The sequence below is a fragment of the Anguilla anguilla genome, chromosome 2, assembly GCF_013347855.1.
Source record: "Anguilla anguilla isolate fAngAng1 chromosome 2, fAngAng1.pri, whole genome shotgun sequence".
NCBI classification, from domain to species: Eukaryota; Metazoa; Chordata; class Actinopteri; order Anguilliformes; family Anguillidae; genus Anguilla; species Anguilla anguilla.
Genome location: NC_049202.1, coordinates 33,596,711 through 33,624,502, shown reverse-complemented (window position 1 = coordinate 33,624,502; position 27,792 = coordinate 33,596,711). Strand labels below are relative to the sequence as shown.

General features: G+C 40.7%; 2 protein-coding genes and 1 long non-coding RNA gene across 3 annotated transcripts in view; 1 reads left to right on the top strand and 2 right to left on the bottom strand.

The window, feature by feature from the left end:
* Window positions 1–27,792, top strand: part of LOC118221903 — a 136,980-nt gene that overhangs the window by 25,094 nt on the left and 84,094 nt on the right. The gene's annotated exons all lie outside the window — the stretch shown is intronic.
* The window catches only part of LOC118221884 (C-type lectin domain family 6 member A-like), a 100,520-nt gene that overhangs the window by 39,426 nt on the left and 33,302 nt on the right, over window positions 1–27,792 (bottom strand). The window lies entirely within an intron of this gene.
* On the bottom strand, window positions 7,184–8,465 carry LOC118221891 (C-type lectin domain family 6 member A-like). Its single transcript, XM_035407332.1, has 3 exons — window positions 8,196–8,465; window positions 7,799–7,902; window positions 7,184–7,426 (listed from the first exon to the last, which is right to left on the bottom strand). The coding sequence occupies exons 1-3, from the start codon at window positions 8,391–8,393 to the stop codon at window positions 7,288–7,290; spliced, it is 441 nt and encodes a 146-aa protein (XP_035263223.1). The 5' UTR covers window positions 8,394–8,465; the 3' UTR covers window positions 7,184–7,287.

Below are 27,792 nucleotides of genomic sequence, written 5' to 3'. Positions count from 1 at the left end.
CCAAGCTTGCAATGGCGGACCTTGCACTATTAGAGGATTTGGCGAGAGCACTACGGCGAAATCGCATTTTCAGGGACCGGTGTGACTTTTTGCCGAAGATGACGAGTGGCTCATGAGTCGGTTCCAATTCCTTAGAACCCTTCTAAATTGAGACTGTGCAGCATCTTAGAGCCAGACTTAACGAGGCAAACAAGAAGATCTTATGCCATTCCAACACATGGGTTACCCGCTGAAGCAGGGGTTGATGACCCCACTGGCCGACCCCCTGTCACCGCGTGAGGTGCGCTACAATGAGGCGACCGTGAACGCGCTTCCAATTTACGACTGATTAGGATTTATCAACATACGCACGGGGATACGATTGAAACTAAGCGCCTCCGAACGTTTGATAAATGCGGCGACAGTTGTTAATTTGTATAATTTTACGGGGGAAACTTATGTGCATATTTACGAAATTATTGATAAATGAGGCCCAATGAACACATTTGCTTTTTTAGCAGTGACTGCTGTTCTCGATTTCAATTTAAATTTACAGTATCACAACAGCAAGATGAGGACCATTTCAAATGTATGGTTTTTGATTTTTTATACGTATAGTATGTCCATAGAACCAATAATGTAATAGCTTAAATCTACTCTGCATGTAGTCATTTCAATGCATTTAACAAAGCTTAGTCTCACAGATACATTTCTAGTAAAGACAGCAGTATGTATATTCCACATATTCCCAACAAATACGGTAACATTGTGGTCTGCTTATTGGTCCTGTGTTTGACTGTCACAGCTGGCATGGTCAACGGCCTCTCACAAGATGAGAGAACCAAAAAACATACAATGATAAAAAATGGTTTAGGGGAGTACAGCATTAGTCTCACAGATGAAATTATGCTTATTAGAACAGAAAAACGCATCCCATGCATTCACATTAGGGATAAACAGGGCACAATCAAATCCATTATCAACATCTGGCTCTCCACTCCTCCAGAATCTGTAAAGGAAGCAAAGAGACACAGAAGCTCTATACAGTGACTCCTTCTCATTCTAACCAGCTCTCTGCTTATTTCTCTGAGAACAACCTGCTTGATCCCCACCAGTCTGGCTTCAGGCCTGGCCACTCGACTGAGACTGCACTCCTCTCGGTCAGTGAGTCACTCCATGCCGCACGAGCAGCCTCCCTCTCCTCTGTCCTGATTCTCCTAGACCTCTCCGCTGCATTTGACACTGTGGACCACTCTACCCTCCTGTCCTCCCTGGCAGCAACAGGGATCCGCGGCACAGTCCTTGACTGGATTGAGTCCTACCTCTCTGACCGCTCCTTCCAGGTTGCCTGGGCGGGTAAGGTATCACCACCCCGTCCCCTCACCACCGGAGTTCCCCAGGGCTCAGTCCTTGGTCCCCTTCTCTTCTCCATGTACACCAGATCCCTTGGCCCTGTAATATCTGCCCATGGCTTGTCCTATCATTCCTATGCCGACGACACGCAACTCTTTCTCTCCTTCTCCCCATCGGACACACAGGTCCCCGCCCGCATCTCCGCTTGCCTGAGGGACATACAGAGCTGGATGGACAATCACCACCTGAAGCTCAACCCGGGAAAGACGGAGCTAATCTTTATTCCTGCTCTATCCTCTCCCCTCCTCGACTTTTCCATTTCCTTAGGGGACACCGTAGTGACATCATCACCCTGCGCCAAGAATCTCGGAGTGATGATGGACAACAGGCTGTCCCTCTCCAACAACATTGCAGCAGTAACCCGGGCATGCAGATTTTTCCTATACAATATCCGCAGAATCCGCCCCTTTCTCACCACCTACTCAACCCAGCTCCTGGTCCAAGCAATGGTTCTATCCCGCCTGGACTACTGCAACTCTCTTCTGGCTGGACTACCGGCATCTGCCACCAGACCCCTGCAGCTCATTCAGAATGCTGCGGCTCGTCTGGTCTTCAACCTCCCCAGACACTCCCACGTAACTCCCCTGCTCACTACCCTCCACTGGCTGCCTGTTATAGCTCGCATCAAATTCAAAACATTGGTTCTAGCATACCAGGCAGTCAAGGGATCAGCCCCAGCATACCTTCACAAGATATTCAAACCCTACATGCCAGCCAGATCCCTCCGTTCTGCTACCTCAGGACGCCTAGCACCTCCCCCTCTTCGCACCTGCACTTCCAGAACACGTCTCCTCTCTGTTCTGGCCCCACGATGGTGGAATGACCTCCCTGTGGAGGTCAGAACAGCTGAGACTGTGACCCATTTCAAACGACGACTGAAGACCCACCTCTTCAGGCTGCACCTCTCCCCATCCCTTCCCCCCCTGTAAATGACTAAACTTAGGGTTGTAACTAGGCAGCTGTTTAATAGGTGACTTAGTTGATGCGCCAGTCTTAACGACTACTTGTATTTTTATTTATTTTTATTTTTCCATAGATTGCGTTGTTGCCGTTCTCGTTGTTAGTGTTAATCAGTTTAACCACCAGGGTCCAGGTTGAACTATGCGGTTGTTCCCTGTACTTGGACCGGTACTTCTCTCTAGGGGTTTCGTCATACTTGTTCCTGGTTATGGTTATACACTTTGTTGTACGTCGCTCTGGATAAGAGCGTCTGCCAAATGCCTGTAATGTAATGTAATGTAATTCTCTGTTTATTGCCATGCCATGAGAGACAGTGGAAATTTCTTGTTGGAAGATAATTCTGGATTAACTGTATTCATTAAATCAACCTCATCATACAAACAGAACAATATTAAAGATAAAAAGGGTCAAGTACACATATATGCACTATCATAACCATAAACATATCCAGTGACATATTTCACTGCAGTAACACAAACCTTAGACTGGCTACCATCAGAGGAACATTCATATTTCTGATCTGCCAAGATGTTGTTTAAAATTATACATGATTGTGTCTGTCTATATTTTTACATCCTGTGCTGTTTCTGTAAGAATTCTTACCCTTTCTTCAGACGGGTTCTATCCACCCACAGCCAGTTACCCTTAGCTGCTGAGTAACTCAGTCCAATCCAGATAAAGAGTTTTATTTGTTTGTTGATGAACCGCTGAAAACAAACACAGAATGACCCTCACTGCTCACTCTGTAGATGTAGACACTGAGAGACAAACAGTCCACACTGACACTTTCTGGATCGGTGAGATACTGAGCTACAGCATGAGCCACACCCCACTGATGAATGCGATTCACCCATAGTGGTAATATTGAACACGTTAGATTGTAAGAACCAATACAAGATGAGATATAATTACATAATTACATTTACAGTGGCTTCTATTGAATGCACGTTATCAGTTTTATCTCCATCCACTCATTCACAATTATTTTACAGAGCCTTACCTGTTCCTCTTCACTCTCTATAATCACCAGGTCAGCTCCTCTTTTAATGCAGTCACTGCGACTGTCTGTCCAGCTCTTCATCTCATTAGAGAAGTAGTAACACTTCGAAGAGAACTGTGCCCAGCCCTGTGGACAGCAGTTATACACACTGCCTGTACAGAATGAACAGGTAGCAGACTCTGAGAATGATCTTTTCATTGTAACAGTGTAAAAGTAAATGCTTTTCTGCAGATGGACAACAGAGTAGCACCACTCACTGTGAACTGGAGGGACAGCACTGTTACAAAAAGAGGAGTTTCTTAATCACTTCATTGTACTTACTCTGTAGCTGGACTTTCTCTGTATTCATGGTGCTGTAGTTGCTTCTGAGCTCCTCCAGATCTCTCTCCAACATTGAATAGTTCTCTAATAGACTTTCATCTAGTACACAAGGGAAAATGCATTTCTTAGGAAAGAAAGTATCGATTAAGGACTTCTACAGAATTTCAGCTCAGTTCAGTATGATCCAGACCACTGTGCTAATCTCTGGAAAAAAGCTCAAAGCCATATAATTTGTTAGGTTTGTGAACTGTGAATGAAGAAATCTAGGCAAACTATGAAAAAAGTATTTTAAAAAGTTGAGTGAAATGCTGGAGGTGGTGGCTATGGACCATCTTGCGCTGGGGCGTCCCGGTGATGAGTACCTGTACCTGCTGGTCCTCACTGATTTGTTTTCCAGGTACGGCTGGGCAGTACCAGTACGGGACCAGTCGGCCGGAACAGTGGTGAGGGCTTTGTGGGGGTCAGTGGTGCAACACTGGGGGTGCCCCAAGCGGCTCCTCTCTGACCGAGGGGCGGCCTTTGAGTCCTCCCTGGTGGCGTCGTTCTGCGAGCTCTATGGGTGCACGAAGATCCGCACTACCCCCTGCCACCCACAGGGCAATGGGGCCTGCGAGCGTTTTGACGCTGCTGTCTCTCCTGGGGTCTCTCCAGGAGGAGGAACAGGGCCGGTGGTCGGAGCACCTGCCCGTTCTGCTCCAGGGGTACAACAACACCGTACAAGCACCGGCTTCGCCCCGCATTATGTCCTGACCGGGCGCCATGCTCGGCTCCCGGTGGACCTGGCAATGAATGTGCCCCCCACCCCGAGGAAGTGGGACATGGAGGGGTGGGTGCGGGCACACCATCGTACCTTGTCCTGGACGTACCGCAAGGTACTGGAGTCAGTGCAGCGCCAGCAACAGCAGGACAAGACAAGGTACGATCGGCGGCAGAAGACCTTGCCGTTATTCTTTCAATTGGTTTGTGTTTGAATTTTTCATGGTTTGCACTCTTCTTGAATATCTGTCTTCCATTGTTTCACAAATTTAATCACATTCATCCTCTCGTTGGTTTTTTCCACCTATTTTACACTGAGCCACAAGGTAACAGTGTTACTTTTCAGTTTATGAGTACAAAAGAGAAAATGACAGAAATGATAAACATAAGGGCATTTCTTCCTTTCTAAACGTGAACACTAGATGCATAAATAATATACTTTCACATATAATATTCACAATATTTTAACTCAAATTAATAACATTACACATGTTCACCTGACATAACTATGAGTACAAAGTTAATGTGTCAGAGTGGCAAAGTAATGCTGGTTAAGTGTGCGCGTGTGTGCGTGCGTGTGCGCGCGTATATGTACTGTGTTTAATTTGTTAAATGTGTAATTTACTGTATATTTAGAAAAAATTGTAACAGCATTCAAGGGGACTCACTTCTCTCGGGTTGATTTGGACTGTTTCATGACATCAAGTGACATCATGAGTTATATCACAGTTAGCCTAGGATCCTACATAAGCAGGTTTAACGCACCCTTTATAATGTTTAGCCATTAGCCAGGTGATATTGTTGGTTATGTCACATTTGGCATAATGTTGTAAAAGAAAATGTTTTGCCACCCTTTATGAAGCACAACATTTGCGTATGCATGAAGCCATTATGCCAAGTTTATGAAAGCATTATATATACTACGTAAAGCTTTTATTTTAACTTCCTTCAAAGTGTGAAAGTCACCACTTCTAAGGAAAGTGCTGGTTGCCAATAAAATTTGGAAACTGTAGCTGAACTGCACCACTTCTCAGATTATCCTGTAAAATCTGCTCATGTTGAAGTGATGAGGAAATGATTACAAAGAAAGCAAGCAAACTGACATTCAGAATAACAAAAACTTTACTTGACACAGTTTAATACATTTTTAATCTTCAAAAATGCATGGAATATCATTTTTAGTACTTTATCAGTTTGGTATTTATGAGTATCAATGTAGCATTTACACACACTCTTAGCTTGTGGACTTGCTTCTGTGATACAGCCAGATTGAGATTAATGTAACACAGGAACCACATAAGCCTAAATTCAATAAACATTAGTCCTTAAATTTGACTATCAATTGCAGCAAGGATTATAAAGCAAGGATAATACTTGTAAGTCAGAGTTGAGGATAAATGTTTATTGAATTTAAGTCATAGAGTCACATACCACTTGTTTACTTGTGGGTACATGTGGCTTATGTCTTTAGGACACAGCCTCTGTTTGGAGAGCCTTTATGAGATAGTGAGTAAGTAGGTACTGAGAGCTCTTCCTATTAGCTCATACTTTCACACAATGGGCCTCATTTATCAAGCAACATACGAACAAAATTTCTCGTAATTCCTTCGTACCAACATTTATACATGAAAACTGGGATTTATCAAAGTTTTCGGGAGTGCAACTTGTTCGGACGTGCAAAGGAAATTTCCGAAAACCTGAGACCACACGCAGAGTGTGTGTAAACTCCGCAGTTCGTCTTTTAACTTGAATTTTTAACTTTTATTGATGAAATTGGTCATTAAATGGGCTTCCTTGTCTACGTATTTTCTCATGAAATATTGAAATATCATAAAGAAAGATAAATTATAAAGAAACTGACATAAATTGGATGTGAATACTATTTTAATTAAGTAAAACAAAAATGTTTGAAATGAGTAATAACATTACAAAGAGTTGTTATGATTTCATAATTGCAGTTTTATATTTTTTAGATACTTGATGAGAAATATTATTTAAATGGCCAAAATGCTGTTAAGTCCAAGCTTGCAATGGCGGACCTTGCACTATTAGAGGATTTGGCGAGAGCACTACGGCGAAATCGCATTTTCAGGGACCGGTGTGACTTTTTTGACGAGTGGCTCATGAGTCGGTTCCAATTCCTTAGAACCCTTCTAAATTGAGACTGTGCAGCATCTTAGAGCCAGACTTAACGAGGCAAACAAGAAGATCTTATGCCATTCCAACACATGGGTTACCCGCTGAAGCAGGGGTTGATGACCCCACTGGCCGACCCCCTGTCACCGCGTGAGGTGCGCTACAATGAGGCGACCGTGAACGCGCTTCCAATTTACGACTGATTAGGATTTATCAACATACGCACGGGGATACGATTGAAACTAAGTGCCTCCGAACGTTTGATAAATGCGGCGACAGTTGTTAATTTGTATAATTTTACGGGGAAACTTATGTGCATATTTACGAAATTATTGATAAATGAGGCCCAATGAACACATTTGCTTTTTTAGCAGTGACTGCTGTTCTCGATTTCAATTTAAGTTTACAGTATCACAACAGCAAGATGAGGACCATTTCAAATGTATGGTTTTTGATTTTTTATACGTATAGTATGTCCATAGAACCAATAATGTAATAGCTTAAATCTACTCTGCATGTAGTCATTTCAATGCATTTAACAAAGCTTAGTCTCACAGATACATTTCTAGTAAAGACAGCAGTATGTATATTCCACATATTCCCAACAAATACGGTAACATTGTGGTCTGCTTATTGGTCCTGTGTTTGACTGTCACAGCTGGCATGGTCAACGGCCTCTCACAAGATGAGAGAACCAAAAACATACAATGATAAAAAATGGTTTAGGGGAGTACAGCATTAGTCTCACAGATGAAATTATGCTTATTAGAACAGAAAAACGCATCCCATGCATTCACATTAGGGATAAACAGGGCACAATCAAATCCATTATCAACATCTGGCTCTCCACTCCTCCAGAATCTGTAAAGGAAGCAAAGAGACACAGAAGCTCTATACAGTGACTCCTTCTCATTCTCTGTTTATTGCCATGCCATGAGAGACAGTGGAAATTTCTTGTTGGAAGATAATTCTGGATTAACTGTATTCATTAAATCAACCTCATCATACAAACAGAACAATATTAAAGATAAAAAGGGTCAAGTACACATATATGCACTATCATAACCATAAACATATCCAGTGACATATTTCACTGCAGTAACACAAACCTTAGACTGGCTACCATCAGAGGAACATTCATATTTCTGATCTGCCAAGGTGTTGTTTAAAATTATACATGATTGTGTCTGTCTATATTTTTACATCCTGTGCTGTTTCTGTAAGAATTCTTACCCTTTCTTCAGACGGGTTCTATCCACCCACAGCCAGTTACCCTTAGCTGCTGAGTAACTCAGTCCAATCCAGATAAAGAGTTTTATTTGTTTGTTGATGAACCGCTGAAAACAAACACAGAATGACCCTCACTGCTCACTCTGTAGATGTAGACACTGAGAGACAAACAGTCCACACTGACACTTTCTGGATCGGTGAGATACTGAGCTACAGCATGAGCCACACCCCACTGATGAATGCGATTCACCCATAGTGGTAATATTGAACACGTTAGATTGTAAGAACCAATACAAGATGAGATATAATTACATAATTACATTTACAGTGGCTTCTATTGAATGCACGTTATCAGTTTTATCTCCATCCACTCATTCACAATTATTTTACAGAGCCTTACCTGTTCCTCTTCACTCTCTATAATCACCAGGTCAGCTCCTCTTTTAATGCAGTCACTGCGACTGTCTGTCCAGCTCTTCATCTCATTAGAGAAGTAGTAACACTTCGAAGAGAACTGTGCCCAGCCCTGTGGACAGCAGTTATACACACTGCCTGTACAGAATGAACAGGTAGCAGACTCTGAGAATGATCTTTTCATTGTAACAGTGTAAAAGTAAATGCTTTTCTGCAGATGGACAACAGAGTAGCACCACTCACTGTGAACTGGAGGGACAGCACTGCTGCAAAAAGAGGAGTTTCTTAATCACTTCATTGTACTTACTCTGTAACTGGACTTTCTCTGTATTCATGGTGCTGTAGTTGCTTCTGAGCTCCTCCAGATCTCTCTCCAACATTGAATAGTTCTCTAATAGACTTTCATCTAGTACACAAGGGAAAATGCATTTCTTAGGAAAGAAAGTATCGATTAAGGACTTCTACAGAATTTCAGCTCAGTTCAGTATGATCCAGATCACTGTGCTAATCTCTGGAAAAAAGCTCAAAGCCATATAATTTGTTAGGTTTGTGAACTGTGAATGAAGAAATCTAGGCAAACTATGAAAAAAGTATTTTAAAAAGTTGAGTGAAATTTCAATTGTGTTGTAAAATCAATGTATTAATTTACAGTGTTGGAGAATTATGAACAATCATTGTTTATTTGGGCTCTATAAGAATACTGCAGTATATATGAGAATGAAAATAAATACATGTGTATATATATTTTTTTGCATATATATATATATATATATATATACAGATGGGTGACATAAATTATGTAATTTTAAAAATATACATTTGTGTATATATAAAAAACATGCATAAAGTGCATTTCAGGATGAAGTGTTTACTTCTCGTCCAAATTAAATGTGTCTCAATTACTTTGTCAAACTGTATTTTGGTAAGCATGTTGAATGGTTTTTGAAAAAAATAATGACCAGCAATGGTCAAGGTATAAACATCACATATTAGCTCTTATGTTGTAACTTTTTTTTTTACTTATAAATGTATATATTTTTTAAAAATAGAATGTACATCAACAGCTGGATGAAAATCGAAGGGATTGGCCAAAAGCAAAATCCTGAACCCCACTATATGATATTAATTTGTAAAATGACAGAACAGACCTTTTTTTTACTTTTAGATGACAGTTTACCAGGATCATAGTAAAGAGACACAGACAGTTACTCACAGAGGACATACAGGACTACTGTGGCAGCCAATAAAAGAGCACACAGCAGCCCCAGACACACTGTAGCCCGTCTGTAGGGAAGTGAGCTTTGCCCACTGTGCCCTGTGGTCAAGAAAAACAGACAAGTTAAGCAGAATGTCACATTTCATTGATGTTTTATATAGTTGTTCTTGTTGCTAGTTTTTATTTTTATTTCAAACCAAACATACTGCAGTAAACTAAAGTTTTACAACAGCAAATAAAAATCCACTACTGCAAACACTTTCACCTACGCAACTACCAAATATTCACTAAATAAAAATACAGGAGGCCTGCACTCCTAAATAAATATAAGAGTGTGGGCCTACTCCATTTCTATCTTTATGTGACTACATTAGGTCAAAAAATTTTCAACTCTTCAGAAGAAAAGCAAGTGTGCAGGATTTGAGCCTCTGTCCATTCAGGAGGCAGGAGACAAGTGTAGTCAGCTACCCCTTATTTTCATTGTAGCCCAAAAAGCATTTCTATGCCATGCATTTTCTGCACTGGAAAACTATGCAACTGGCACAGAGAGATCACAGGTTACTAACTGACCAGGGGTGTCACTATTGAGCAATGAGCAGGGGACACCTGTCCACAGAAACCCTCCCTCAATCCGGGGGTGGCCGATTACTCATTCCCCATGGAACACACAAGCACAGTCAGAACATTATCCAGATTGTGGGGCCCATCACTGAGAGATTCAAACTTGTTGATGGACAGAGTCTCTTCCTCCTTTGTGTACAGATACATGATCAGGACACACATTTAAATAATGAAATTAAAATAATATTTCAAAGGTGGTTTGTCTCAATAAACCCAAGAATGTTTTTTAAATTTTTACATTTTTTTATTTTGGTTTCCGTAAAGTCATTTTTCAGGGCATTTTATGATTCACTACAAATGCCACTAAGCAGTGACCTTCCTGAAGTGCACAGTGCTTGTACCTGGTATTTTCTATTGCTCTAGTTTCACCCACAAACTGTTCAAGTGTAATATGAAATTAACTTGTGATGAATGCTTAAAAAGGGCCAATCACAATGGTACATTTCCGGCTCCTGGTTGGATAATGCCTGCTGTATAGGTGGAGCCCATTATTGGACGGCTGTAGTGTAGGTATAGCTCCTGATTGGAGGGCTGTAGTGTAGGTATAGCTCTTGATTGGAGGGCTGTAGTGTATGTATGGCCCATAATTGGAGGGCTTTAGTGTAGGTATGGCCCCTGATTGGACAATTATAGTGTTATATAATGGTCTGGAAGATGGACTATTAACCCACATGCAGAGGATTTGAGTCCTGATTGCAGTGCTGGCGTTTGAGGAAAAGACTTCAAATTAAATTACTTTAATCAAACTAGCCAGCTGCATAAATGGAATGTATGTAAAAAAAAAATGCAACCTGCAAGCTGTTGGATAAGAGTGTCTGCTAAATGTCAAAATGTACGTGCAAATGCTGGGAAGTTGTCACAGTTCCTGCTGGGCCTTGACAACGGGCAGCAGCTCCTCAGCCCCAGATTCATTTTATTTTGTGTTAATTAGTACCTATTGTTGTACCAGTGGTTTTTTTGGTTTGAGCATGTGTTGTTTCATTTTCACAGTTTGTTTCATCTGTTAGTGTTAAGGTTTAAGTTAATTAGTACCTATTGTTGTACCAGTGGTTTTTTGGTTTGAGCATGTGTTGTTTCATTTTCAGTTTGTTTCATCTGTTAGTGTTAGGGTTTAAGTTAATTAGTACCTATTGTTGTACCAGTGGTTTTTTGGTTTGAGCATGTGTTGTTTCATTTTCACAGTTTGTTTCATCTGTTAGTGTTAGGTTTTAAGTTCCTGGATTCTTGACTCTAATCAATTGGGTCATGTCGAAATCAATGTACTTGTCTATTGAGTATACTAGTCATATACAAATTTGGATACGGCCTCAGTCTTTGAGATTGCCTTCTTGTGTTCCAGTGCTCCCCTAGCCCTGTGTTTCTAGTCCTTGTTCTCCTGCTTATGTATTTGCTCATTTGTTATTTAATATTTTTTTTATATAAAAGCCCTGTGATTTTAGCTTGAAAACCTCTTTAGTGTTTTCTCTGCAACTCGGCACTGTGCACCAGCTTGATAAGATGGAAGCTGTGATAAGATTCAACGTTTCTGTGCCAATCCTCATTTTGTCCCCCTTTAATGCTACACCTCTCAAACATAGGTATTCTGGTCTGGTCATAATGTTTTGATATTTTCAGCGCCTAAAAGCCATTGCACACCAGTGTGATGTGAAAATGCCTTGAAATAATAGCTAAAAATTTGCAGCTGGAATTTAACTTACTCGGAAGCTCCAGAGTTTCTGCCTCTACTACATGACCTGGCAGGCTATATCACACATTCACTACTCTCTATGTGATAAATTCTTCCTAAAGTCTGTATGAAATGTACCTTTCACTAACGTACCCTCATAGAGGGTAATGATTTCAAACAAAAGCTTGACGGACTCCGTAGTGGGTAGCAGTAATCGCTATGCACAGGGGTGCTCCAATTGGTGATTCAGTTAGCTTGTTCTGAGCCATCAGAAATAGTGTACTACAAAAAAAAAGTGGAGAAAAAAAGGGGAAAAATACAAACGAGCTGCTGATTATGCAATGAAAAGCAGTAAGCTTTAAATATTTGGAATTAAAATCTAATTTTCAACCTGATCTTTGCATTGTTGTTTTTATGATCCCATTTTCATCACGATTTATGCATTAGACTATGTTTGCAACCAATTTTCACATGTTTTTTAATATTCAAAATAAACACAGATAAATTCTTGGATATTTATTTTTATTTAATAAAAACCGAAAACAATGAACCTTAGCTGCAAAGAGATAAGGAACAATAATACTGCCGTCCAAAGGCTAACCGCAGTAACTACTGCTTTGGGGTCCTACCGGCCGATTTCGCGCTCTACCCAGCCGGACACCCACCGCACGCGTAGCGACCGCGAGCGCACTACGCGCGTAACTGAAGCGTAGTTGAAGTACTGTTATTACAACGGCAGCGGGCGACGTCCTCTACACCAGATGCGAACGCGTCGCGAACCGGCGGCGAAACTTGTGCGACACAAGCGAACTGAAGCGTAGTTTTTCGCTTCTGTTCTATTTTTCGGCTTGTCGCGCGTCATGATGACCTGTTTATACACAGAAATATGCTCTAAAATGCTAGGTGTACATGCTCTGATTTATATTTCATCCTTATATTAGGCTATTGGGGGTGTGTCCCTAGTTCCCTACCATATATTTTATAGGCAGCTAAAAATACAAGCCTTTTCGCTTTTGTATTGTCCTTGCAGGGGGAAAAAAACTGGAACCTGGGAAGAATGCAAACTTAGTTTCGCTAAGGGGGTGGGGTAAATTTGAAAATACACCACAGAAAGACGTAGCCTATTGAATGATGTTTAAGTGAACGCACCGAGCAGAGGTTTGTTGGCTCGAGTGTTGGAAGGTAGTTTTTAACCAACCATTGCTCACCCTGTTTGACTTCTCTGATGTCTTCGTTCGCCGTGCTTTCAAAAGGGGCTTGTTAATAAAAATCAGATAATCAACAGAGCTTTAAAAAAAATCAGATTTAGTGGTCTTGCCGATGAAAATGCACCTATTTTATAAATGAAGTTGTAAGCAAGCCTTTATTGCACTTGTACTTCAAAGCTTCCAGTGTTCATGGCGTTGTGGTGTTCATATCCCTTCAAGTTTAAACTGTTAAGCTATCTTTTTGACGATTAACTGATTTTACTAAATCTGATCATATAAATGTTTTGACGTGAATAACAAGACGACATGGGAATTCCCAATGGTTGATTATGGATTATTTATTATTACTATGATCATTACATATTCTTCATAAAGTTGGCACGCTTGTTAACCAAGCAAATAAATTAATACAGTTTGAGATTGATTATTATGTAGGCTACGTTGCGATTTAAGCTTATGGTAATTCTTTAAAGCGTTTACTTTCTCGCGTATTTACATGAGTTAACAAAATATTACCAAATTAAGAAACTGAAAAAGGTCTCTTACCAAGTATTCACTTGACCCATAATCAACAGTCATGAAGAAACGTGAAATACACGATGTAATCCCACTGCAGACTGCGAGAGCTACTAGGAATATAGAGCTTTAAGCAAGCATTTGCGCGACACAGACGGAACCCGTGTAGACACGCGACGCGCCGCGCCGTGCTGCTTCGCCGTGCTGCTTACGCGCCGTTTACGCTACGCGTGCGGTGGGTGCCCGGCGTAAATTACCTCACGCGACTGCTTTGGGATTCTACCACCAGCCGATTTCACCTATCTAACCTCACACAATAAAACTGTTTAAGATGGCACTATCCAGGGGAAAGAGGATAGTGGAACTGGTGTTGAAAATAAAATACCCAGGTAGGCTAAATAACAATGAGATTAAGCGTTGAGAAACTAGCAATCACATTATAAAACACCTGTCAGCCTCGCTATATATGCTGACTGACAGGCGATATTTAATTAGCTAGCGTTAGCTTACCTGCTCCCTGAAAGCTGTAACATTATCATCTGTAACTTCACATCATCACCGATGCCATGTCATGCACTTAAAGATTGTTTACAATCTAGCCTACGCATTGTGGATATTCGCCATGAATACCAGTGCGGAAAGAAGTGCATGTATCCGCAAATAATGTTGATTAAAAATGTGCACAATTTCGTACTGCAAATTAAAATGAATGTAGGCTATAAGGCCTAGGCTACTCGCTAAAACTGCCTATTTGGGGAGAGCTGGCTATATATGATAGTATTGAGTAGCCTATTTTGTGGATTAATTGTATTGATGCTCAAGGAAAATCAGGTAAGTTTCTGCCACTGCTTAGTGATTAAAACGGATTTTTCTAAATCGCATTATCATTTAATCTCCCTAACACAATGCGAAGAAGCTGTGTGTCACTTTCCAATTGATTAGTCAGATCGTTTGCTAATCACGCTTGCTAATCACTGAAAATTAATTAAAACAGTTTGAGATCAATGATTAGTTTAAAGGAAAGTTTTGCGCCCCACCAATTTTCAGCTCACTAGTCGCCGCTGTTTAAAACATGTAATATAATAAACAAATTTTACTGTGATTCAGTGTAGCATTATATTTATTAATTGTGTGAAATAGTAAAGACAAGGATAATGAAAATTATTAATGCGACTGTCATCAAGGCAACAACAGTGGTGGCGGAAGAAATTGAAAGATGATGATGCAAAGTTTAATTGATTGGAAAATAATTATCTAGATAGGTGAATAAGTAAAAAAGCGAAATGAAATGATATTAAGACTAAAATACGTCTAAAATTCTCAATTTGTCCAGACTTAATTAAACACAAATCCATAAGTAGAGTTGTTAAATATTGTTAAATACAATTATAACAAAATCAGTGTCAAAATAGTTTCTGTTCACTGAACACACAATATAAAAGCTGAGAACATTGTAGTTACTGCACTTTGGTTTTGCATTGCTCTTAGAACCATTTAAGGCAATGCAAAGGCAGAGTGCAGTAACTACATTTTTGGGGTCAAAGGTCAAATCAGCCGTCATGGTTTTTGGGCATAAAAATTACCTCATGAATACATGTACAATTAGTGCAATATCACTGATATACCTATAACCCATTTGGCTGGCTTTAAAGCCATTTTTCTCAGTTTTACCCTTTGCATAGTTACTGCAGTTAGGCTTTGTAGGGCAGAATAGTTCTTTCTCCATGGGAATTAATTAAATATGGGATGTTAATATTTGGCAGCATGCCTGCTCTATATGTCGAGCAGCCAGAAAAACACAAGGCACTAAACATAAAGAAATACACTAAGTCATCTTTGTGATCTTCCACAAAAACAAAGTCTATTATATTCCACACTCAAACAGGGCCAAGTTATTGTGTCCCTCAAGGATCTATAATTGGACCCTTGTTATTCCTTATTTATATTAATGACTTTACTGCTGTGTCTTACATACCCATTTGATTTTATCTCACAAAAACTTTGATTCACTAATTATGAGGCCAATTGTGGCGTGGTAAAATTTTATGAATGGTCCAGACAAATAAGTTACGTTTAAATATTTTTAAAAATCAAACTTTATTATATTAATGCAGTGGTGTCAAACTCGTGCCATGGAGGGCCGTGTGTATGCAGGTTTTCATTCCAACCAATTAATGCTGCCTTAATTGAGTCCAATTACTCATTCAGCCATATGCGTTTAACTGCATTGAAGCACAGAATATTGTCATGGTTCTGGGGTGTAGTGGCCTTGTGCTGCCACTAGAAGGCACCTGGCCTTTGAGAAATTCTTAATTTGTTCCAGGTGTCTGATTTCCCAATTATTTTCACCTGGGGAGGTGCCTTTATAAGCACTGACAGAACAGCCATCTGCACTTCTGTGTAAAATCCTGTTAACACAAAGCCGGTACGGTAGAGGTATAGGTGCTCGGTGGACGGTGTACTGAACTGTGTTGTGGTTGGTTCTGTGTCCTCTTAAGGCGAGTCAGTTTCTTAGCGCAGTGTGCGCATTCTGACACCTTAAGAGCATTTATACTTTTATTTTGAGCTCGTGTGAGCCGGTGGGTATCGGGACGTTGTCCCGGGTAATGTATTTTGTTTGTGTTTTTCTGAGCTGCGTCTCAGGGTTTTCTTTTCGCTGAGTAAGTTTTGCTACTCAGTTGTCTTTTCATTTGAGACCAGTTTTGGGTTTGGTACCAGAGCTTCGCCTCTGTACCACTGGTCCTTTTCTTTTTTTCGCCCTGGTTTTCACGGGTCGCTTTTGGTTTCGCGAGCCAGTTTTACGGCTGGACAAGGGGGTCCTTCGGAGTGGTTTTTTACTCCGTGTTTTTTTGTTGTTGTTTAGGATCCTTTGTGTGCGGGAGTTGCTCTCCCAAGGATCGTATTGGTTTTGTGTTTTACTTTCGGGTGTTCCCCTTCCTTTGTCCTTCGGGACTTTGTGGCTAACGCTTCCGGTAGCGTTAGCTTTTCGTTCCCCTATATTCGTCGCTTCTGGTTCTCCAACACCCCCACACCGTTATAAATATAAGAAAATTTTTATTTAGACAATGCGGGTCACCATAGACGTCAGGTCACCATTGTGCACAAACCTACATCCCTAATTCAGCAAATAATTTAACTAATTATATAATCAAGATCTGAGGCTGGAATGAAAACCTGCATACACACGGCCCTCCATGGCACGAGTTTGACACCACTGTATTAATGGGTAAGAATAAAACATACTGCAGATCAAGTGCTATGATTTAAATTGGTGGGGATTACACAATCCAGGTTTCATCCACTAAATTGTTTGCAGTTTATGGTTTATGAAAACTTGTTCTGGAAAGATCACATCCAATTTATCAGTAATAAAGTAATGTAATCCAGTGGTATCACCAGAAAACTGAGTGGCTTAGTTAATCAGATTTGCAGACTTGTTAATCAGATATGTACTACAGCTTAATTTACCCATTTCTCATTTACTGCAACATTATCTGGGCAAGTACGTATGCTGCCAATCTACATAAATTCACTTCACTCAAAAGAAATTTGCACGGCCAGCCATCTTTTCTGATTACTCGCCACCATCTGCCCCTCTGTTTAAGAAACTCGACATCTTTTTGATTTAAAACATTAACATACCTCAACCATGCACATTCATCTACAAATGCATTTAGCTTTCAAATTTGCTGCCCAAATCATTCAATGGATTCTTTGAGATTAATTCCCAAATTCACTCACACTCACTCACATAGGCATGATTGTCTTTTTTGTTTTTGTGTTTTTTTTTAAAGATTTTTTTTTATCGTATAATTTGACTTTCTCAGTGAGGTCATTTTATAAGCCCAGTTGGGATTCAGACCTCTCTACCACACATCATTTTGTTTAATATTGTATTCATTGTTCTTTTTTGTTTATGCAAATACATAAAACCCAACAATATTAATTATGTTATCTCACATATAATGTGCTGGAGTGCTAAGCCAAAACAAAACAAAAAAAATTGTGTCACTGTTAAAAATAATTTATATTAAACAAAAGAGTGAGAAAGAGAATGAAGGAGAGAAAGATTGAAACGTATTGATAGAACATAAAACATTAACAATAGCATTAAATAATCCAGAATTTACATTCAGAAAACAGAGTAACTCACCTGCAGTCCCCTGCCTACAGTTCTTCTTGAACTTCATAGATGAATAAAATACCTCACTCATTGCGGCTAATGAAACACCTTAACCATTGAGAGAGAAGAAGAAGAAGAGATGCAGAACTAGCAGGAGAATGCAGAAATTCAAATATTTGGTTAATATGTTGTCATTTAACATGCAGATATCTGCTCCCTCTCCCTCTCTCTGTCCGTCTGTCTCTGCCTCTGTCTCTTTCTTTTTGCTATCTTTCTTTCTATGTACAGGAAGAAAAGATAACCATTTCTATAAATACCTCATACAATAGCTCAATAGCTCATTTTGCTACAGCAGGAAAATATTATAAAATATTACAAAGGTGGGATAAATAACCATATACGTATCTGGATTTCATGCCAGCATCTCATAATTATTTGAATGGCTCAATTTTTTGTATTTATGTTTGGTTACTGAGCTACTGGATGATGAAGACTGTTCTTGTGTCTTTTTATGTCACTATATGAAGCTTTTTTATCATGGTCTAATCCAACGGTGCTGGGGTGCCTGCTTGCATGCTGGTTTTCACTCAATCGCAGTTGCAATCCCAGAATTGTAACAAGCTGTAAATTTTCTTTAATTAGATGTATTTCATGTTTAGACTGAATATTTACCCTCTTAAGACATATTTTGTCAGACATAGTTCTTCCTGTCATGTAGAATAAACATCTCATGTTCACATTGTGCTTATTATAGCAATTAATTACATAAAAATACACTCTCAGAAATAAAGGTACACAAGGGTACTAATTCTGTACAAGTACAAAACTGTACCTCTAAAGGTACTAGTGACAAGTGATTTTACCTTTCTAGGTACTGAATGGTATCTTCATTCTGGTAAAGGTACAGTTCTGTACCTTCAATGGGATCCAACCAGATCCAACCACTGTCGCCTGTGTGACGTCAGTCAGTTGACACCTGGGGCACACCAACTATAACACTTCCTATTTACTGAATAAAAAACGGTTGTTATGAAAGTAACGTTATGTACATACTCATTCATTGTCTAACATTAGGCTAACTTAAGCTGTCTTTACACTGCTGAGCTGGGTTAAAATGCTGTAGCAGACCTGGGGTAGAATTAGTGATGATCAATTTCCACAAACGTTCTTTATCTACCTTTTGCCCGGTATGAACATCTTTACACTGCAGAGAAGAATCCGCGGGATTCGCTGTGGCTTGTGCAGTCATGTCTCGTGCACTGCACAATAAACATGATCTTTCTCGTGAATGATTGTTCGTGATATTTTTGAAACAACTGCCTTACAAAAGGTTACCCCTGGTGTTTCTGGTTTAGCTAGCTAAACTGTTTGAGAATAAAGCTGAGCTAGGTGTTAAATTAGCAACCAGAACAAGAAGAATAAAACAAAAACAGAGGAGATTTCATCAAAAAAGGGAATCAAGGCTGGAGGAACATATGAGGAAGCGTAATAAAATAATAACAACGCTACTCCATACTGCCGTATTTTTTTATTCAGTTTTCTCCGGCTTGACATCTTTACACAGAAATTAGACCCGGCTGTGCTCCACCAATACCCCGGGGTTAATTCTCTGTGTACAGATAGCTTTATTCCGATCATTATAATATATTGATGAACTTGATGGCAATATAAATAACAATAACGCTAAGGCCAGTTCAGATCAATGATTCGCAACAAGACAAAGCGGTTTTAGAATGTTGCAGCGAAAAATGCAGCGGTGTGAACTGGTTAGTTGCAGAGCATCTGAAGCCGTTGCCTGGAGTCTCAAAAGACCCACTTTGTCAAATCACCAAGTGCAGTTTTAGAACGTTTACAATCAGACGTCTTGAAATTTTGCAAGTTGCATCCAGTCTTGTTGCGAATCACTGATCTGAACTGGCCTTTAGTTAGCTACACTGGAACGTTGCAACAAGGTAGTGTTGCATTCGAGAGACGCTTTGCGAGGTGGGTACCGGTCGGTAGCGTTAGCTAGCATTTTTTCTAATTGTTAGCTGACAACAGATTCTGTTATTTACATTAGCTAGCTAGTTAACGCAATGTTACATGATGTGAGAGATGAGTAATGTGCGCAACGTTGTCTAAACTAATGTTGCCTTTCTTGATATGGTCCGGCAGCTAGCGTTAGCTGTGCCAATAGTTATGTAATTTAGTAACGTTACATTGTCATCAAATGTAATACGAAATCTACATCAACAAATAATAGGACCTCTCATGTTACACAAAAACGTTTTAGGGTTCCATAACCACCGCCCCCCCCCCCCCCCTTCTCAGACACCGGAAAAAACATTACGCCGCTCACACACAAGTGAGTTGAAGAGCGAGCCTGTGGCGTTAGCTTCGCCTACCCTCTCTGGCGGACCAACCACTGATGGGTGATGGAAAACGCGTCACTAACTGTGCGCCGCTTGTGATTTTTTCCCGGGAATATCGCCACAGACACCCAGTTCTTTAATCATAATTTATAATAATAATATAAGTTAATATAATAATAGGCTCAATCACCATTGTGTTACCTAATTCGGCGATAGATAGTGACTTAACAGACATTTATTTTAATGAAAATCTTTTATAATTTTTCTTTAAATTTATTAACACAATGCTGGTTTGGCTTGCTATTTGCTTTGACTTTGAATTCATAATTCAATTATTTTTAGTGGCCACCTTGTCCACACTTTAATATAAGGGCCTTATTTATTCAACTCAGTCCTTATTTTGATCAGTTAAATTACTTTGTTTCCTTGTTTAAATTGTTTGCAAAACAGTACAAAATGCACAAAATGTAATCATGGGACATTTATTCTACACATATGCATAGCTATTTCTGACATAATGCAGCTGAAGAGGGCTAATAATCCCTCTAAACATGAAAAGCACCTAATTAAAAAAAAAAAAAAATTAACTACTTACTAAAATTCTGTGATTGCAATTGTGATTGGAATGAAAACCGTCATAGACATACTGTTGTAGTCTGTATTTCCAGTCACTTGTCTCCCCAGTACTGTCTCTGTGTCTGTGTTCCCTGAGCTGCTTCACTCCCCTGTACTTGTGTGATTTCACTATTCGGGTGGTTCCGGGTTTTCGTGGTTTCCCCCCTTCTTTCCAGTCTCGCTTTACTTCCTGCTTATTTCTAGTTTTACTAATTTCTACTAATCCCTACTAACTTATAGATTGTAAAGTACTAACCTCACTAATATACTAACATGTGAATATTACTAATGGACTAACACACACTAGTTTTGGGTTTTTGATAGTTTAGATCACTATACTAATACATTAACCAGTCTCCCCTTTTCCATGCTGCGCTGTAGCTCCGCCCCTTTTCTTTCTAGCCTGCTCCCACGCTGAGTTCTGCAATTGCCTGCACCTGTCTCTTGCTCTAACTGCACCTCTCTCTCTCTGCACGTGTTTACCTGCTTCACCCAGGCCGTCTATTATCATTGTTGTCTATGTGATTCCAGTCCGCGTTTTGTCAGTCCCCTGTCATTGAATTAGTTTTCCTAATGTTCTTCACCTGGATGTTGTTTGTTACTCCTCCCTCACTCACTTAGCCCCTCCTTGATTGTTACCTTCCCCAGTGTATAAATGTCAGTCTTTTCCACCAGCTCAGAGTCAGAACGTTGATCGTATTCATTGTGCCGATTATTTGTAAGCCTTTGTCTATCGAGATTCCTGCGACACCCCTTTGCCCGACTTCGAGTTTGCCTGCCCCTTTTGGTTTTGTTTGCTTCTGGTTCGACCTTCGCTTTGCCTTGACTTCTCTTTTGCCTGTCCCTTTGTACCTTCGCCATTCTGATCTCCTGGTTTTTGACTTTTTGCCTGTCTTTTCACTATTCTTTTGGAAACTCGATTCGGCACCGTCCTCTCTCTGATTACCTGGCTTCGAACCTCGGACTGATTAAAGACAACGTTTTCTTGGATTTCCCTGGTCTGCGTGTGGGTCCTTACTCAGAACATAACACATACGGGCCCTGGGACCAAGGTTGAGAACCATATATATCAGGCACTCCTTGTCAGTGGGACTTTAAACCTGCAGCCTAAAGGTTGTAAATTCAAAGATGTTCTACTGTAGATGAGTCTTGTCTTTTTATCTGTGATGCAAAGACAATTGTTTAGTTATCTAGCCGTGGTCCTACACAAATGCTTTGCTTTTTTGGTTAACAATATCTTTTATAATACCGTACATGGCTCACTGTTATGCACAATCTGAATGTTAAAGTTGGTATTGTTTTGCAGCCAACAGGAAGAAAGCAGAGTGGAGGGGAACTGGGGGGGCAGCCTCCCCCCAGACTATACCTCTGCAGAGGAGCTGGCCCTCTCCAACCACAAAGCTCAGCCCTTAATGGAGGGGATCCAAGAGGGGGTATGCTCCGACCCTGGTGCTGGCAGCTCCAAACAGGGTGTGACTGAGGTGATGCTCACCACCTTGGATACTGGACTGGTACATGCTAAAGTTATTCCTCCCTCATTTACAGTTCAAGGGAATACTGTGGTGTTTTGAAGCCTAGCTCAAATACCATGACATCTGCAGAAAGAGGTACCTGTTCAAGGAGATGGTTATGTACTCGCAACACACCATTGTTTTCTGGCCATACAGTGAATTTACTTAATGCAGAACACTCAAATCTGTTCTCAAGTGGAGGTTAATAACAAGTGATGCAGTGTGCCAGGGAACACCACAAACGCATGAAGTAGTTCTCTAAGGCCAAATGGCACGGCAGTCTATTTGTTTGCTGAATTTCTTTTTTTTTTTCCTTGCATCACCAACAGCATGCAAGTATGAGCCATATGAGCCAGTGGCGAAGAAGCACAGAGTTCTGTGGCACTGTAAGGGTGAAGTCTCTTGGCATGGGCCACATACAGGTTGAGAAGCCTGCACAGATACATGATTCTGTTTGCAGAGAATCGGTATCATTCAATTGTGAAATCATTTTCATAATTTGTGTTTGAGTAGTAAGGTGAAGGAGTGGGTTGTCAAGACAAGGAGATTGGTGATATCTGCACATAAGAGGACCTATCATAATTCCAGACACAATTGAGTAGAAAGAGCCACAAAAAAAGAAAAGCTAAATTCAAGAGACATGGCACTTCCTTGACCTATGACGGAAGGCTTCTTTTTGTGGAACATTGCCTTTCACTATGCTTATTTTGGACGAAGTGCACACAGCACTGGGCAGGGCAGCAGGGTTAACACAAGCTTAAGAAATGTAATAAAAGAGCAGATAATCACCCAATCTATGTCAAAAGCGCTGATGACAAAACCCATCTATTGAGAGGGTCTGCTCATAGGAGACTATTAGTCATGATGAAGATTCAGCGTGAATGGCTTCAAGTAGCTCAGAAATGATTGCTGAAGCTGTGCTTCTGGGGCTTAGCCAGCCAAGTCAGGCAGATGAGCAATTCTATTTTTATATTGTGGTAAACAGCCACACTTTTGGGGGGGAATCATTAGGCTATTCTAATTCAGATACCCGCATGTTCATTGGTCAAATGCAGAAAGCCTGGGTGTTTTAGCACAAGTTTCAGAAGGGTCATTTGATGTGAAGGAAATGGCACGCTCAAGCGTTTGAAACACATGTGACAAACCAGTCAGATTGTGTTAGATTGTGAACAGATATAAGCAGTACACTTGTTTTCCCATCTGTGTTTTATTTTAGGTGTTGCTTTGTTGCCCACAAGTTGTAAAAAAAAAAAGTGTGAACTCTGTTTTGTTCACACTTTCTTCTGGTCAGTTTGTATACTGAAATAATATGGCAGACAGATGTAGCAATCACGTTTCTACGTGACACTTAAAGCTATACATGCAAAAGTAAAAGTGAACCCTTTCAGCACAGTCAAGCACAATATTTATTTTCACAGTGTGCGTTATGCTCACATGAAATTCCTGGCTTATTTCCTAGCATTGTTCAGTAGCTGTGTTTAATCTATTGCTATGGTAGCAATGAGTTTATAAGTCTCTCATCCTCCATTAGCATAGCTGTTACTGAGCACACGGTCTGTTTTTTACATTGCAACATTATCACTAAGCAGATGTTCTTATTAAGACTTAAAACAACTACTGATGTGTAGCAGAGCATCAGTCTCACAGATAAACCAGTGGTACGAATAGGAGTGTGTGTCCATCCATGCATTCTCACCAGGCACAGTAACTGCACGATCTGCATCTTGGTACTGCGTCCGACTGTCAAACCAGAAATGATCATCTGGCTGTCCACTTCTCCAGAATCTGTAAGAGAAGCAGAGAGACTTGGATCAAATCCAGATCATGCCAGTGCCAACTGTGGCCCTTTAGCTCCAAAGGGTGACACAATTGGAAACTCTGCAAAGCCCTATGGAGCTACCAATCTGGGAGGGTTCAATCACATAGGGGTCTGTGTTTCATTGCTTTTTAGCAGCCCACTCTGATTCACTGGATGCATGTGGACTGCATGCCCAAGCAGCATATAAAAGGTCATCCTCCAGTTGCACTACGTGAGCTAAGTAGCACTGTGGTCTACAGTGTGAGAAGCAGGCTGGTGATGCCACATGTCTCAGAGGAGAATTGTGTGTCTACACTCTGCTTAATCAGCAGAAGGAACTGTGTATGAATATAGCTGTTAATTGGACATTCCAAATTAGGAAGATTGGCCATGTTCAACATTTGGTGCCTTAACTTTGATCGCTTCGCAGAAGCCCCTTGGTGGTCAAGATGCTGATGTTTTGAGATTGCTCAACTCAAAGCTGTAGGTGAACTATGTGTTTACATGAGGTCCGATGGTATAAAGATTAAAGTTTGTAAAGACGGTTTGTTGTTAGTTCTGTGGGAAGCCCTGAAAAGCACCTAACAGTGTAGTATACATGCGGTGTACACCCCGCCAACAATTCAACTGACAGATAACATCGTCCATCCCAGCATTATTATTCTGATTATTATTCTCATAGTTCCAGGGGAAAAGCCAAGGCTGCCAACAGCATTCAAAACATTTTTAAAATAGTTTGTTAGAGGATATAATTCATCTACAGTATTTAGACCATTGTACACCTGGTACAAATAGCGTCTTTCTATGGCAAAACTGTGAGCGATTATTTAGCTTATAGGGATCAGTCAAAATATTCAAATAGTCACCCCCATGTGCACAATAGTTAGTGTTGTGCAGCAATTTTATTTGTATTTATTTGGCATGAATGAATGTTGAAAGTGTAATTAATCTCGATGGTATGTCCTCAGTGAGTATAATTCTCATGCTGCCACCTGGCGGCCTTTTAACACCATTGTTTAAACTTAGAACTTGCATGTTAACAGAGCGTCAATCTTAATAATTAAATATAGGCTACTGCCAGCAATTTAACTGTATTTTTGATACTTTAATTGTACTTTGATATATGTTGTCTGTCTCCAAATTGTGATTACACTGAGTGTGCATTACAAGCTATAATAATCTAACTTTTAACTTTTCTTGAAGTGCTCCAACACCTGGAGGTCTCATAGGAATATTTGATTTTATCAGGTAAAACCAATTGATTATTTTATCTCGTCATTCACATCACTAATCATTGCAGGAGTCAAATGTCACAATCTCAGTACTGTAGGATGTTCCGTTTCATACAGGTTGGTGCTTTGTTTTTGCTGTAAGAGCAATTGCTGCCCCTTCAGTCAAATGCAAATGTACATTTTCATTTCTAATGGGAAATATAAGTTAGCAGTAGCAACCTCGCTTAATTTTTAAGGAAAGAATAAAGTGATGGGATAATGTAGTTGATTGAATAAAACATTGAGACTCATGACATGAAGTATAAGTGAACAAAGACTATGTATAGTTTTCATCTTCATATTTCAGTGTATTTCATTTACACAGAATGATTTGCCAGTGTATCATACTATAAACACACAGACATTGTATTTCATACTCACAGAGAATACACATGACTAATGTGGCAGCCAATAAAAGAGCACACAGCAGCCCCAGACACACTGCAGCCAGTCTGTAGGGAAGTGAGCTTTGTCCACTTTTCTCTTTGGCCAGAAGCATTAGCAAAACAAAACAATTAAACTGTCATTATTACTGCCTGAACAAGCCACAACGACAGAAATGTCACACAGAAGTGTTCGTTTGAAGAAGTGCAGTGATCTTATACATGCAGCTGGCCAGCAGGTATCTGTATCTGTAATATCTGCCCCCTTGTGTTTTAATTTGAGCACTGGATTACTCCTTATGAACCCTATGTTCCTCGTTGTAAAATAATACACATGCTCTATGTATTGACAGGACTGTTCTTCTCTTCTCAAGCGCCGCCCTGTGGTGGAGGGGGCCTGAGGCTTGCAGCTGAGCAGCTTCCTGTCTAGCGCAGTGGTGCACAAACATGTGCTGGGTTTCATTACAACCCCAACCCTGACACTAACCCTGAGCTGGGTTTCATTACAACCTCAACCCTAACACTATCCCTGAGCTGGGTTTCATTACAACCCAACACTAACCCTGAGCTGGGTTTCATTACAACCCAACACTAACCCTGAGCTGGGTTACATTATAACCCCAACCCTGACACTAACCCTGAGCTGGGTTTCATTACAACCCTAACCATGACACTAACCCTGAGCTGGGTTTCATTACAACCTCAACCCTGACACTATCCCTGAGCTGGGTTTCATTACAACCCAACACTAACCCTGAGCTGGGTTTCATTACAACCCTAACCCTGACACTAACCCTGTGCTGGGTTTCATTACAACCCAACTCAACACTAACCCTGTGCTGGGTTTCATTACAACCCAACCCTGACACTAACCCTGAGCTGGGTTTCATTACAACCCTAACCATGACACTAACCCTGAGCTGGGTTTCATTACAACCTCAACCCTAACACTATCCCTGTGCTGGGTTTCATTACAACCCAACACTAACCCTGAGCTGGGTTTCATTATAACCCCAACCCTGACACTAACCCTGAGCTGGGTTTCATTACAACCCTAACCATGACACTAACCCTGAGCTGGGTTTCATTACAACCTCAACCCTGACGCTATCCCTGAGCTGGGTTTCATTACAACCCAACACTAACCCTGAGTTGGGTTTCATTACAACCCTAACCCTGACACTAACCCTGAGCTGGGTTTCATTACAACCCTAACCATGACACTAACCCTGAGCTGGGTTTCATTACAACCTCAACCCTGACGCTATCCCTGAGCTGGGTTTCATTACAACCCAACACTAACCCTGAGCTGGGTTTCATTACAACCCTAACCCTGACACTAACCCTGTGCTGGGTTTCATTACAACCCAACTCAACACTAACCCTGAGCTGGGTTTCATTACAACCCTAACCATGACACTAACCCTGAGCTGGGTTTCATTACAACCTCAACCCTAACACTATCCCTGAGCTGGGTTTCATTACAACCCAACACTAACCCTGAGCTGGGTTTCATTACAACCCTAACCATGACACTAACCCTGAGCTGGGTTTCATTACAACCTCAACCCTGACGCTATCCCTGAGCTGGGTTTCATTACAACCCAACACTAACCCTGAGCTGGGTTTCATTACAACCCAACACTAACCCTGAGCTGGGTTTCATTATAACCCCAACCCTGACACTATCCCTGAGCTGGGTTTCATTACAACCCTAACCATGACACTAACCCTGAGCTGGGTTTCATTACAACCTCATCCCTGACACTATCCCTGAGCTGGGTTTCATTACAACCCAACACTAACCCTGAGCTGGGTTTCATTACAACCCTAACCCTGACACTAACCCTGTGCTGGGTTTCATTACAACCCAACTCAACACTAACCCTGTGCTGGGTTTCATTACAACCCAACCCTGACACTAACCCTGAGCTGGGTTTCATTACAACCCTAACCATGACACTAACCCTGAGCTGGGTTTCATTACAACCTCAACCCTAACACTATCCCTGTGCTGGGTTTCATTACAACCCAACACTAACCCTGAGCTGGGTTTCATTATAACCCCAACCCTGACACTAACCCTGAGCTGGGTTTCATTACAACCCTAACCATGACACTAACCCTGAGCTGGGTTTCATTACAACCTCAACCCTGACGCTATCCCTGAGCTGGGTTTCATTACAACCCAACACTAACCCTGAGTTGGGTTTCATTACAACCCTAACCCTGACACTAACCCTGAGCTGGGTTTCATTACAACCCTAACCATGACACTAACCCTGAGCTGGGTTTCATTACAAC